This window comes from Microtus pennsylvanicus, chromosome 7, assembly GCF_037038515.1.
Source record: "Microtus pennsylvanicus isolate mMicPen1 chromosome 7, mMicPen1.hap1, whole genome shotgun sequence".
Classification (NCBI taxonomy): Eukaryota; Metazoa; Chordata; class Mammalia; order Rodentia; family Cricetidae; genus Microtus; species Microtus pennsylvanicus.
Genome location: NC_134585.1, coordinates 15,243,008 through 15,257,890, shown reverse-complemented (window position 1 = coordinate 15,257,890; position 14,883 = coordinate 15,243,008). Strand labels below are relative to the sequence as shown.

General features: G+C 51.8%; 1 protein-coding gene across 1 annotated transcript in view; it reads left to right on the top strand.

The window, feature by feature from the left end:
• Positions 1-590: 590 nt before the first annotated feature.
• Positions 591-14,883, top strand: part of Ccdc6 (coiled-coil domain containing 6) — a 97,562-nt gene continuing 83,269 nt past the window's right edge. The window contains exon 1 of the mRNA XM_075980017.1: positions 591-1,017. Within this exon, the coding sequence (XP_075836132.1) occupies positions 736-1,017 (282 nt within the window). The 5' untranslated portion in view covers positions 591-735. The remainder of the gene's footprint in view (positions 1,018-14,883) is intronic.

Below are 14,883 nucleotides of genomic sequence, written 5' to 3'. Positions count from 1 at the left end.
GGACGAAAGGGGTGTTTGTCTTCTCTGCAAAATTCTTTCCCAAGCGAGGCTAACCTGTGGCTGCCGTTTTGCAGTGCCCCCTCCCCCCACCTCCCGGGGCCCACTGCAGGGGAACTTTCTGTTCCTAGCTCCAAGCGAGCCTCTGCATGAAGCAGCCAGAGAGATCCACGCGCGCCGGCGCCGACGGAAGGTGCCAGGCTACAGCTTGGCGGGGGTGGGAGGGTGGGGTGGACCGAGGAGCCCGGCTGCCCCTCCCACGTGTCCCGGCACCTGCAGGGCTGGCGCGGTCGTGGAGTCCGCCTTTCTCCGGAAGAGGCGGCGCGGCCGTGGGTTGGAGCCTGGGACGCAAGGGCCCGGGGCGGGAGCACGTGCGCGGGAAGGCGGCGCGGACCCGAGCGTGTGTGTGCGTGCGAGCCGGTCGCTGAGCGCGGGGCTGGGGCTGCGGGGACGTCCCCCGCCGAGCGCGCCAGGCCCCGGCGCTGCAGTACTGCCCGAGTCCGGGCGGGGTCTCTGTTCCCTGGCGGAGCAGCTCGCGCGGCCGCGGGAAGCGCCCTCTCTTTCTCCGCCGCCGCCGCCGCGCGTCTGCGCCCTGCCACTCGCGCCGCGCTCTGAGCTCCCCGCTCCCCGCCGCGCGCCCGGCCCCGCGCCCACTCGCCGCGCGCCCGGTCCTCCGCGCCCCTCTCCGGGCTCCCCGCTTCGCCGGCTCCCCGGCTCCCCGCGTCTACTCGCTCCGCCATGGCGGACAGCGCGAGCGAGAGCGATACCGACGCGGCGGGCGGCGGCCCGGCAGCCATGCAGTCGTCCTGCTCGGCGACCTCGGGCGGCAGCGGCGGGGGCGGCGGCGGGAAGTCGGGGGGCATTGTCATCTCGCCGTTCCGCCTGGAGGAGCTCACCAACCGCCTGGCCTCGCTGCAGCAGGAGAACAAGGTGCTGAAGATCGAGCTGGAGACCTACAAACTCAAGTGCAAGGCGCTGCAGGAGGAGAACCGCGACCTGCGCAAAGCCAGCGTGACCATCGTGAGTGCACCCCGCCGACCGGGTGGGGGACCCCGAGGGCGCGCACCCGCGAGGGGCTGCGGGCCTGGGGACACAGGGAGCGGGCCTTGGGGTCCACGCGCGCCCCCCCTCCCTTGGGGTGTTGAAGGTGCTTGGGGAGACCCCACACGTCTCCTCTTCGCCCCGGGTGGAGGCCCCTCCGAGGCAGGGCTGGAGGCTGGCGGCGTGGCTTGGGGGGCGGGGTGGGACTCTCTCAGTCCTCTGACGCCTGGAGACTCCGAATCGCCAACCCCCACCCCCACCCAGTCCTCATGAATGGACGAAGCTGGGGTCTGTTTGGGGGTTAGTGGGGGAGGCGGGGTGTGTCGCTGGGCCGGGCACCCAGTTGGCAGAAGCACGGCGGTTTGCTGGGTCGCCGGCGCAGGGGGAGGGAGAGAGTGGCCCGGAATCCGGGAAGTGGAGTTTTCTGGCCAGGATAGAGAGGGAAGGGCGGACACTGGGCTACACTAGTACCTCGTTCGGAATCCCTGTCCTTTTGGACTACTAGGTTGGGCGGGTACGGAGAAGGAGGGGAGTGTAGCGTCTGGCACTGGCTGGGACAGGGTTGGAGCTGAAGCCAGGATGGAGGGTGGCCGCTGGGACCGCCTGGCTGAGCAAGGATGTACGTGCGTCTCCTTCATTGGTGGTGGAGTGCTTAGGAGTACTTGCCTGTGAGTCTGGGTACTTGACGGGAACACAGGCCATCTGTTCTGTTTCTACCTGGCCCCTCGAGGCTCCCTGGAAGAGGGTAAGATTAGTCTGAGATCAGCCTCCTGGTGTAGCAGGAGTGGAAAGGCCCCCGTAGCGGTGATGAGGCGAAACGTAACTAGAAAAAGTACGCGTTGTGCTCTCACCTCCCATCCTTGCCAACTCCACATCATTAACATGCAGAATCCCCCACAGACAACCCTATTCAGATCAAAACAGTTTCCCGGCCAGCAGCACGGAAGAAAATGTCAAGAAATCAAGGAGGATAAATTGCCAGAGCCGCTTGCACACAGCTGATTAGATGAAACCTTCCAGCGGAGAAAAGAAATTTGATGATGGGTCAAGGATCACATCCTGGAGACGAAAACGGGACAAATTTAAGCTGCCCTTGTGCCAAGAAAAAGTGAAGTGTGTGTGTGTTCCCTGTGCCTGGCTTCTCCATGGCCTTTCTTGGTTTGTGTAGATAGCAGGTTTCAGCCAAGGAGGCTGTGTGATTTGCAACCTAAATAGCCCGTTGATTTTTTTTTTGTAGAAAAGCACCCTGCTTGCTTTCTTACAGCCCGGTTCCCTGGGGCTGGACCCGTAAGCGTGCGTCTCCAGGTTGCAAGTTGTTGGACCGGCCTTTTGATAGGGAAGGAAACCGGTTTGTGGAGGTGATGGCCTGCAAGACTCCAGTCTGACTGGCCCAAGTGGGGACTTGGCAGAGTTGATTTGGAGCAGGGAGGACGTCGGTGGCAGTTGTTTATTTAAGATTTGATGTAAATGAAAACTACTTTAAATTCCTTGTAAAAAAAAAAAAAGCATTAGTCTTTCACAGACCTTGAGCAGTGGAAAGGAACAGAGCTTACCTTCAGCCTCTTCCCCCACAGGCTAGGCTGCTGTTTGTTGAGGTGCGGGAGACCCTGTTGAAAGGGTTATCTGTTTGACGTGTTGACCTCTAAGTGTGCTCGTCACCCGTACACAGACTCTGCGGCCTCGCAGGGACAAACGTGTTCATTGCTGGCGTGCAAGACCAGAAGCGTCCTGAATAATTGGGAACATTGGGTAAGGGCACATCTTTGTTCTTAGCACTCCTAACTGGAGCTAACATGCCATCCAGTCCCTTGTGGAAGCAAGTGTTTTGTAGTCCCAGTCAGTAAGGGTCTGACATTGTTCATGCTGGCAGTTTGAAAGTGTTGGGCAGGTCTCTCTCTCTCTTTTTTAATCCCTAATGTATTCGGAGAGATAAAAGCGCTTGTGGTCCATCTGGGTCCCTCATTTTTGGCAGGGGTTAGTTAGGAGCTAATTGTCCTGTGTAGCGAAGGGATTGCTGGGACTTTTGACCTGGGGTGAAGATGGGGCTGGGTGGGGCTTGGCCTCTAGAGCAGACCACCACCTGTAGAGTTCCTGCCAGTGTCAGGCTGTGTGGATTCCTGATAGATTGAACCTGGAAGGCTGTGACAAGGCCAGGGCAGGCAAGGAAGGCTTCTACTATTTTCCACAGTTGTTGTTAATTTGACAGGAACATGGGGAGCATCATCCTGTTTCTTGCTTTCCTGGCTCTTATTAGTTCATCTAATTATAACGTTACCTTCCTTGTTGATGAGCACGAAAGGCGATGAAGGCTGTCCGTGGAGTGGAGGAGAGAGAGAGAGAGAATGCGAGAGACCCATGAGAAAAGTAGGTTTTGTTTTTTTTTTTAAATCAACAGAAAGTCGTTTCTCCCACCTGCTTGCTGCACTCTTGGTAGGCACAGCTTCCTCCACCAGCAGCCCCGAGAGTACCGGAGAGAGTACTGGAGCAGTGTGTTTGTTAGAGTTGAGTGTCCCATTTCCACCCATATGGTTTACATCAGGGCTTTCTGGGAGTTGTATTTGTTGTGCGCTTGGACAAATGGACAGAGACATCGCTCACCCTAAGAGCATAACGAAAAAGAATTCTGCCACCGTAGTAATTCTGTGTCTTCCTTTTTGCTTCCTCCTGCAAGACTTGGAAACCCGTTGAGCCTTTACTGTATAGTTTTGCCATTCCCAGGATGTTATATGTTGGGTGTGGAAACAGGTTGGGTTCTGTCACTTGGTAGAAAGAATTGAAGGATCCTCCATGCTCTTGGTGTGTGTGTGTGTGTGTGTGTGTGTGTGTGTAGGCCTTATGTTGGGGGTCAGGTCTTTCTCGCTTTAACCCACAGCCTGAAGATTAGGTTAGTCTAGCTAGCCAGCTTGCTTAGGGCCCCCCTGTCGCCACCTCTTGAGGGCTAAGATTACAGGCTGGTTTCTAGGCTCATCCAGCATTCATGGCTTTTTCTTGGGTTAAGGGAATTGGAACCCAGTCCTCGTGACTATCCAGCAGGTACCCTCTCTCCCCAGCCCCTCTATAATATTTGTTTTCACGACTTGTTTCTTTTGAGTGTTTGGATGGAAGCCTTTATCTCTAGCTACATACCGAAGGACGTCTTAGTTGTTTGCAAGTCCTGGCCGTGGTGACTAAATCCGCCTTAAACATTCCCATCCATTTGTCTAGACAAAAGTTTTCGGCCCGTTCGGGTAAATACCCAGGATTAGGGTTGCTGGGTTATGTGGTAACTGCGTGTTTACTTTGGTAAGAAATCGCCAAACTATGTTCCAAAGTATCTGGAAGTGTTTTCATCCCTACCAGTGTTAAGTGAAGTTTGGAGTGCCCTTCCCCTCCTCACTGAGTGCTGTTCTGCGGCTTCTGGGATTCTGCTCTTTCTCAGGGTACTTGACCTCTTTTTCCACAGTCAGGTTCAAGGCCGATAGAGGCTCTAGCTTTTGGGCTCTCCTGTCCCGTCCGGTGCAGGCGGCTCCTTCCATCGTGATTCCCATTTCAAGAAGGGTGGCTCCTTTGCTCCTCAGCATCTGTGTAGCAAGAGGTAGCGATCGCCTGTGGGGAGAATAACCTGTAACAGACCTCTTCCCTAGGCCTGTGCATCCTGTGAGGGACGAGTTAGAGCGAGTCTTCAGTGTCTTTATCTGGGGCTTAGAGGGGGCTAGAGTGTTTTGAGTGATTATCCAGTTTTCTCCGTTAAATCAGCGGCAGAGCCAGGCTACTGATTATAGATGACGATCTCATTTTTTTTTTTTTTGGAGTGGGAAAATAAACAAACCAAATGCTTAGTCACCCCTTTGCATGGTGTTCACGTGCTCATCGAGATCAGCCTGCCAAGTCCTGGGAGAATGTGGTCTCTGGTTGTTTTGACTCAGAGCCTGAGGGTGGTCCCGGGGTGCAGGTGTGGAAGTACCATCCTGGGCGGTCCCTGTGGGGTTGCAGAGTTCTCAGCCAGCTGCTGGTACTCCATGTGTGAGCATGGTCACTGCCAGCTCCGCAGGTGTGTCTCTCTCTTCTAACTAGGCCCAGACATTCAGTATGTTTAGTTTGGAAATAAATGCCTGTAACCACTAGGATTAGGTTAGTACAGAAATAAAAAGTTGTGTTTTTTTTTTTTTAAATTTTATGTTTGCCTATACGCATAAATGTGCACCACACGTGTGCAGTGCCCTCAGCGGCCTGTAGAGGGTGTTGGATCCCTTGGGACTGGAATTGAGGGTTGGCTGGGAACTGCTGTGTGGGTGCTGGGATCTGAATTAAGGTCCTCTAGAAGAGCAGCCAGTGCTCCTAACCTTGGAGCCGCCTTTCAAATCCAATACAAAAGTCTTTGGAAGTGGTAGCCTAAAACAATGGCCGGCTGAACGCCATATTTAGAAACCTCCAATGGCATGTCCATCAACAATGGTGTTCTTACCTAGTGAAGGACACCCTATATGTAGTTCATAATGTGTATTTAGGATTATTTTATTTACTGTGGAGCCTCAGGCTGCAAGATTCCATTTTTAAGACTTAATTTTGGCAGGCCTCAGTTTTGCCCCTTCTTTTTGATAAATGAAACATACTTTTGGTTCTTAAGGAGTCATGCACTTAATAAAGTTTTGAGGGAGCAAGCTGGGAGCTCAGTGTTAGGTCACTCTGTACACTTCTCTGAAAGAAACTGTCCTTGCACTGAACGTTTTTTTTTTCTTTTTTCTTTTTAAATATATCTGTGAGTGCCTCTGGGTGTCTCATTCAAAGCACCCCGAACCTGACGGAGGTCACTACATTCTTTTGTAGTCCTCTTGTTATCCATTTGCTGGAAATGGGGCTAGTTAGAAATGGGGACTAGTTAAAGAATCCACAGTGTTTGGTTTGTGGGGACAGCTGTTCAAGACTGGAGAAACGAGAAACCTGTCAAGCCAACAGCAAAGCTGCTTGAACTTTTTCTGTGTTCTCTCTCAGTCCAGGTCGGCGCTCTGTTTGTGTCCCAGGCGGTGTGACTGACCCGACTTGCTTCTCAACCACTCTGTTCTGATCTGCTGGTTTGTGTGCATTTTCTGAGCCCATATAGGCCTAAACCGAGTTCCCTAGCTCCATCCGACTATACTGCTGGCTGGCGTATTTTGCCCTTCTGCTCCACCCTCGTGTCTCCAGTGTGAATTCTAGTAGCCTATGCTGTCTCCACACCCGTGTGCCCTGGCCTTGATGCTCTGTGAGCTGTGATTGGCCAGTCTCATAACCCATCTGCCACCACCCCCATCTTTTTCAGGAGAGGTGGGTCTTCCTGTGGGATCAGACTCCTTCTTTGTCCATGTTTCTCTGCAGTTGGCATCTGGGAGACACACGAGGGTTGGTGAGCTGGCTCAGGAGGGGCCCTGCTTGCATTGGTTTTCTGGGGTGAGGGTTTTGTCACCTGCACTTGCTGTTCATAGGCCACTCCTGGCACAACAGCAAATCCCGGTCTTCATGGTTTGCCAAATAGAATAGGTGGATGAGTGGATACACTGTATATTGTGGGAACTCACTGCAGCCAGTGTACCCTAAGCCCTGGCCTCTACCTTGTAGGCTACCTTGTAGCACATACCTGGATGTTGCCGCTACATTTCATTTGCAAGGGGACAAAGTGTCTTCAGGTTGAGTTTCCAAGAAAGGCCCAGGACAGAAGCAGGCCTGTTGGAAGTGGGCATGTTCACATTTGCTGCTTTGGTGGTACTGATGGTGACAGATCTTCCAGATGGTTCTTATGGCTTCTTTCGTATTAAAATCACCTGCACTGCCTCAGGGAAACACCCATGACCATCATAGGGCAGGGAGAGTGTGCAGATGCAGGGGACCTGGGTCTTGGCTTGCGGATGGGTGTGAGAAGAGGTTCGGGAGTCTTGAGTCCAGAGCTGTCTCCTAAGGATACTCTGAGTGGAGGTGGGGATACCACACCCCCTGTAGGTGCATTCTTCACGTTTTTCTCCCCCTGAAGACATACCTTGCAGACATAAGGGCGATTACACTTAGCAATGCTAATGCTTGTGTTTAAGATGCAGCAAGGCTGAGCGAGGTGTTTTTTGTCCTTCGGCATAATTTTTCCCTCAGTGGGGAGGCCTTGCATTTTCTCTTCAGTCACAGCGCCGGTTGCTTTTAGGTATATTGAATTATTGTCAAAGCTAGCAGAGTGAGTGCTCACAGGTTCAGTGTGTTTCTGACAGGAAGAGATGCTCTTGAAAACACTTGTAATGGCCAGGACCCTGGAATGGAAGCTCGCAGACTGGTCTTGCCTTCCACAGAAATTGTGTGTGTGTGTGCACGTGTGTGTGTAAGCACACATGTTTGATAGTTGTTAGATGCAGTGTGAAGTTTATCCCCACATCCACGTCAGTGAGTTGCAGATACCACTTTAGCTCTCTGAAGGATGAGGAATGTTGCTGCCGGCTCTTTAGAATCAGCGCTCCTCTCTTGTCTCTAGATCCGGGGGGGGGGGGGTGCATTTTATTTAAAAATCTGTTTAATTACTGATGTTCACTGTATACATCGGTGGTTTTCCTAAGGACATTTCCGTTCGGATATGTCATAGGCTTGGACCATGCTCACCCCTCAGTGACCCTGCAGGGTGGAGTGTGTTTCAGTGATCCAAAGTCATGATGCTTCTTTGTTTGATGGTAGGAACTTGATCTCTGATCCCTCCCCTCTGTACCTTTCTTTCCCCAGAAAGGCACAGAGTGACAGCTAGTACTAATGGCTCCTTAGTGACAGGGTCCGGTCCCTGTCCCCAGTGACTGCACCCGATCTTCTATGTGCTAGGTACTGAAAAATATCCAGAAGGAGTCTGGTGGCTCCTGTAACGCTCACCCAGGACCACACCTGACTTTATCCAGCTTGGCCCTGGCTGGGCACTGCAGGCAGTTGAGCGCAGAGGGAATGAGACTTGATCTCCAGGATCCCCCGTACCCCCATACAAGGAAGAAAGGAAGTCAGTACACGCTCCTTTAGGGTTTCTGAACCAGGGCCCCTCTCCCTTCGGCTTTCTACAATGAAGTTTATCTATCTTGATGTGCGTCTGTCAGGAAAGCGTGGTGTCAGAGCCCCTCATAGCTTCGTTAGCTTGTAGTTTAGCTTGTAAGGGGGGCTGTCGAGAGCTGCTGCTCCATTCATCTCTGCTGAGGTGGTTCAACCTTTTGTTTGTTTTTAATTTTCATTTTTATTTGGTGACGATGGAACAGAAATGTCACTGGTGTTTAAGTTTTGTGATTCGTGTCTGGCGGCATAGCAGGTAGCCCTCCGTGGTTCTCGTCCCCCCTTCCCTTCACGGAATGTAGTTGGAGGGACCAGACTGTCAAAGCTTTTTAAGCCCAGAACTATGGGAAGGCAAAAGACCACGTAAGGTAAGGTTAATTAAGCAGAGGATTTTCTGGGCAGGTTAGCATCCCAGCTGTTGGAAAGCCCGATGCTGATGGATGGGGCTAATCTCTCACAACATCTGTTTCAGATCGGTCCAGCCCCCCGAGGAGGCCAGGTGTGCCTCCAGTATGATCTGCTTAATACCCATCAGGGCATCTCAGGGCACCAGGGCATCTCTGGGCACCAGGGCATCAAGTGAGGCCATGCTCAATGGGGAGTGGAGGTGGGGTGCCCTCCCAGACATGGGTCATCATTCAAAAGAGCTTTCCAAAAAAGGAAGGGGGAAATGAAAGCGTGAGGACAGTGGTTTGTGGGCGCGCTTCAGCTAGAGTCCTAGTTGCCCCTGTGGAATGTTCTCTGTGTTGTTCACATGGAATCTTTTGCGGCATAGGCCTTCACAGATTAAATGAGAGGGCCTAAGAGATGGGTGTTTGGTGTAGAAGTAGTATATAGGTGGCCACATTCAGCCCCCAGGTGCCACAGTGAAGGCCTGTGTCTCCTGGAAAGAACATGAACCCTTACACACCTCTTTGAACCTTGAACACAAGGAACGGGAAACACTCAGGCACCCAGAGGAGGGGCCAGTAACTTTCTCGTAGTATGAAATTCTCAGCGTACACTCTGCTGACGTTAACCAGGGTGCAGTGTAAGATTCGGAACCACAGATGTATGCAGGGTGTTTTGGTGTCGTCACTGATCAGAACCAGAACTTTATGCTCTTCGGTGCCCCCGCTTTCCCTCCCTTGTGATCTCTTTTAATAATCATTACACTTATTTGTTCATGTTCTTTATCTGTGGTGTGCGGGGTGCAGGACTCTCCCATTGAGCGATACACTCGGCTCCATATTTATTTATTTACCTGTGTGTGTGTCCCTGTATGGGAACGGGGAGGTGGGGCCAGCGCAGAGGTCACCACTGGGTGTTTTCCTGTGTATGCTCTGTACTTTTTTGAAGCAGGGTCTCACAGATCCGTAAGCTTACCAGTTGGCTAGACTGCTGTTAGCCCCCAGGGCCTCTCTTGCCTCAGTGCTGGGATTTCATGCGAGTGCTAGCTGCTGAACCCTGGGATTTGCTGGATGCTGCTGTGCTGGCGACTTTTCTGTCAACTTGACACAAACCAGAGCCATTTGTGAAGAGGGAACTTTAATTGAGACAATGCTCCCGCTTGATTGGCCTGCAGGCCAGCCTGTGGTGGTGTATCCTCTTGATTGATATGGGAGGGCAGAGCTCACTGTGAGTGGTTCCAGCCCTGGGCAGTGGTCCTGGGTGCTTTAAGAAAGCAGGTGGAGCAAGCCATGAGGAGCAAGACAGTAAGCGCCACCCCTCCATGGTCTCTGCATCCGCTCCTACCTCCAGGTTCCTGCCTTGAGTTCTTTCCCGACGTCCCTGAATGATGGCCTACAAGCTATAAGATGAAATAAACTCTTGACTTCACACGCTGCTTCTGGGTGTGATATTTTTCACAGCCGTAGAAACCCTAGCTAAGATGCTGGATCTCTAACCTTAGGTCCTTAGGCCTGAGGCCAAGCTTTTTACCCACTGGCCACCTCTGTTCAGATTGTCTTCTTCTTCTTCTTCTTTTTTTTTTTAAAAAGATAAACTCCAGTCTACTAAAGCAGTCCTGGAACTGACGTTAGAGTTGAGACTTCTAGTGTTGTCAATCTCTGGCTCCTACATAAGTTCTTATGACCTGCTTTCTGCCCTGCCTCTGGTTTTTCTTGACCCTGTCACAAGTGAGCACAGAGGCCTGGCCCCGCACTTGGTACCAGTGCCCTGATTTATATGGACACCTAGAGAAGGGACTTGGTCATCCTATCACAGATTATTTGCCTTTTGTTGTTGTTTTTAAATGTAAATTCATTAATACTAAAATGAAAAGTGTTGCATTCTCTGAGCCGAATTTTGAGTAAACTATTACTTGACGGTGAAGGAACAAAGAAAACCTTATAGAATTCCCAAGAACATTTTCCCACTTGTCTTTTTTTTTTTTTTAATGTATGTGAGTGTTTGCCTGCCTGTATGTATGTGTATTGTGTGTGCAGTCCTCACAGAGGTCAGAAAAGGGTGTTGCCTTCCCTCGAGCTGGAGTTATAGATGGTTCTGAATTACTGCCACATGGATGTTGGGATCTGAACCAGGGCCTGTGGAAGAGCAGCGAATGCCCTTAATCCCTGAGCCACCTCTCCGGCCTCTTCCAAGTCTTTTATCTGTCTCTGTGGTAAGAGAGGTACCAAGGGAAGAGTTGTTGTAAGCATCCTCTCGTACGTCTTATATTTATTTGCGTATGTATGGGTGTGGTATTCCCTGTGGAGGTCAGAGGAACTTGAGGGAGTCTGTTCTCTTCTCCCACCGTGTTCCCAGGGATTGAGCCCAGGTCGGCAGATTGGGCAGCAAGCTCCTTTACCCTCGAACCTTCTCTTGGGTGCTGCATCTTCTCACTGAATCCTTATTAATCATTATTGCTGCGAACCCCCAAACAGGTATGCTGAGGTTTCGTTATCCGGGGCACAGCGAAGGGGGTGGTCTCATGGTTTTCAGGCGAGGCCATCGTTTGAACTTGAGTCTGGCTCCAAACCGAAAGCCTGAGGTGACAGCCAGTGGGAGGGTGATATTCTAAATTAGACGGTTCGGTCTTGATCTAGTTGTAGGTATTTGCTCTTGGTTTCCATACACTTAGTTCATTCACTAAGGTCATCGGAGGCCATCCTATCTACAGCAGTTTCCCCAGGATCCTGGGCTCAGGGGAGCATTGCCAGGGCAGCAGACTCTGTCTGGGGAAAGCAGCCACAGCAGAGAGGGTGTCTGCACTGTCCGGGGCTAGTTCTGCTGCCTGTCTGTCTGGCTTACCATCCGACACTGCATCGGTGTGTGCCACGGTAATCCTGCTCCTACACCGCGTGTCATTTGACCCATCCCAGGCCGGAGTCAGTTTCTAGTTCTTTGCTTAAAAATAGCATGGTTAGCATAGCACAAGGAGTTGGGTCGTGCCCCCCCCCCCCATACGCTGAGTACCGACTTCATGTCAGGAAACTGTGTCTTTGTGTGTCACTGAGGAGAGACTGTTAGGGTGGTTGTCCGGTTTGAGCGAGAGTGAGGGTCTGCTCTAACACAGTGGTTCTCAACCTTCGTAACGCTGCAACCCTGTAATACAGTTCCTCATGTTGTGGTGGCCCCCACCCATAAAATTATTTTCATTGCTACTTTATAACTGTAAGAATCATGACGTAAATATCTGATATGTAACCCAGAGGGGTCGCGACCCATAGGTCAAGAATCACTGTTCTAGAAGGAGGCCAGTTTGTAGTCAAGACATGAAGGAGAAGCTGGATTTGATCTAGAAGAAGAGGGACCGATCTCATGCTCAACAACCCCCCCCCCCAAATGTCTAGGGACCAGGGGAATCTTGGGAGGAGAGTAGGGAGCTGTTGGCTGCATCTGGTTGGGCTCTGCCCTGTCTCTTGAGAAGTAGGAGGGAGAAGTCAGGTGCACGAGCGATAAGGGCACCCTGCCTTGGCTGCTTGTGGCAGCCATTTGTCTGTTTTCTGTTTGGAGAGCAGGTATTTCATTGCAATAAGTGATCTGCCGTGTTCCCCATCATGGTACCAGCTGGATATTGTCTTCCTCTTGCCAGGTCAGCTCTCCCCCTACAGCAGCTCTTCGTGGTCTCCCAGTCCCAGATACCTCAGAGATGGCAGTGTGTGCTGGGATAGGACCTGGCATGACGCCCTGCGAGGGAAGACCCTGCTGGTTGTGTTTACTACGGACTTAACACAGCTGTCCAACACAGTTCATGCCGTGCAAGCTCTGGAGGGGAGTGGGACGTGATTACTGTGCAGCGCACAAACCTCCCACAGGTGGATTGAATGGAGGGGTGGGTTTAGAGAAGAAACCACGGTGCTGTCTCTGCTCGGCTCAGGGTAGCAGCTGTCTACAGCACTCTGAGGTCTTCAGTGCTCTCACGTCGGATCCCCCAGAGGCCTTTCTGACGCTTCTCAGTGCGCATTTCTTCTGTGTCCAGACTTCCCATGGTTGGGATTATATGAACGCTACTCTGCATTTGCCTCCTTTGACGCCTCCTTGTTGGGAATATTATTTTAAGGTGTGTTACTTTTGTTTATGTTGCATTTGTTTAACTCCGTGAAGCTGTGATACTTCGCTTGTCGTCTCGAACACCTGATGGCCTAAGACCTGAACAGCCAGTAGCGAGGCAGGGGGAAGGGTATGTGGGGCTGGCAGGCAGAGAGAGAGTACATAGAAGGAAAAAGCTGGGAAGAAGGGGTTTGGAGTAGTAGTCCGAGAGAGGGGAGGATTTCAGGGGCCAGGGGCCAGCCACCCAGCCTCACAGCAATCCACGGAGTAAGAATAAGATTTACGGAAGTAAGAGAACCGGGAAAACACAGAGGCCAAAGGGTAGACAGGATAATATAAATTAAGAAAAGCGGGCAAGAAACACGACAAGCTAAGGCTGGACGTTTATAAATAAGAATAAGCCTCCGTGTGTGCTTCATCTGTGAGCTGGGTGGCGGGCCCTCCAGAAGAGTCGAAAGAGCATAATAGCATCATATTACAACACCTTCTAGTTCGGTTACTAGTGTCCCACAGCGTCCATGTTGGAGTACAGGCTGGGTATTATTGCCGGAGAATATTCCACGCTCCGAGTACCTATCAGGTGTTTTTAGTTTCTGCCGTGTGGGTTCTAGTGATCATCTCAGCCCGCCCCTCTCTGCAATTCCGTAGAGTACATTTCAACAACAATCTCTCTCTAGCTAGTCCTCCAAGATGTCAGTGATATTTTGAAATGATATTTCGAAAGCTGGGAGAAGAGCCGGAGCCACACCTGGATGCTGGAGACCGCAGGCTAGGGAGAGCCTCACCTCAGTTCAGTCACTTAGGGTGCGTGCTTCTCTGACTAGGGGGATGGGATACCTGGGAACCTGGCCAGTGTCTAGGGGTTTGGTAAACCATGGGACTATGCTGTTTCATAGGGGCAAGCCTGATTCCTGATTGATCCCATCCCCAGGGCTGAAGGGCTCTTCCCATCCTTTCTGGAAAAGAAAGCCAGCATGTACCTTCCACCTGTTCATTTCCTGGCTTGAGCACTGTGGAAAGACAGGGCTGCCCTAGTCTTCTCTGTCGACCCTGCTCTCGGCTTCCAGAGGGTGAACTTGCACACTAGTGCAAGTTGTGCCTAACAGTTGGCTTGAAGACCAGAAGCCGAAACACCAGTCTTTACTGATGGTGCTGGCGTGGATGGGGCTTGAGTCGCGGAGAAGAGCTTGAAGGATGCAGACGAAGAAAGAGAGCCCAGCAGCGCGAGCCAGGGTCAGGTCTGGTAGACAGAAATTTGCTGTTGAGAAGACTCTCACGTGCCCTCTTTCCCCTGTCTGGTGTCTCAGTCTCTTCCGTGGCTGTCGTGTTAGTGTCCCGGGGACTTAGGAAGGTTGAGGGCTGTGCTCCTCATGAGGATACCACACTTGAAGTTTGGGGTCGAAGGTGAGAAGCCTACCTTTTCTGAGTGAAGAGCTCTCTGTTGTCACTGTTGTGATCCTTCTACCCTCACTCTCCCTGACTGACAGTGGAACTTCCTTGTGGTCTGTAACTGACAAGGATGTTTGTGTTCTTTCTGGCCGGTGGGTCTCCACAGAAGCAGTAGAGGTATAAGAAGTTTCTGAGCAAAATAAAGGTTGCTGTTCTTCCACCTGAAAAGAGAAGCCTCCGGGTCTCAATCCCGGCACCCCTGCCAGTCTTGGCTATCCAGGCTGCGCTTCCAGGCTGCGCTGACTGCGGCAGTCACTAGCTACAGAGCCATGGAGGAAGCCCTCACCTCCTCTGCAGTCACCAGGGATGTAGGACTGCAGCGAGGACTCTAAGACCCTTTCGGTTTCTGTCTTTTCTGTCTTCATCAGTCTTCTCTGAATGCCCTCCCATTGACCTAAGGGGGGTGAGTGCTCGCTCGTCACCGCTGTCCCTCGCTTGCTTCCTACTTGGCCTTGAGCTTCAGGCGTTGAGTCACTGACTGGTACCTGCGGGGTGGTAGGAAAAGGAAAGTGGACTTTGCGTCAGCAGTTGCTGCTTCCTGTGGGTACAAGGCACTCTCCCTCCAGGCCTCCCCAAGTCCTCTGTGGCTTCCAGGACCTTTGGTTCATGCTTCCGGTTTTATGTGCTGCCGCGCAGCTCTGTCAATAAGTCCTCTTTTGGGTTTTATTTGTTCTTTGAGGGAGGTCAAGGATAAGGGGAAAGGTTCCAAATGAAACAGGACACATACATAGCCCTATATATTTAAAAAACAAAACCCCTGACAGTTTTTACATACACGTTGAATGTTGCATGGGATATACGCTTTAAAATTGTTTGTCATTTGAAGTTGAGTTTTAACTGTGTTGGATGCTCTGACTGGCAGTTCTGAGCCCTGGAGGTGTGTTCTCTTCCCAGGCTGTTCTGATCCTG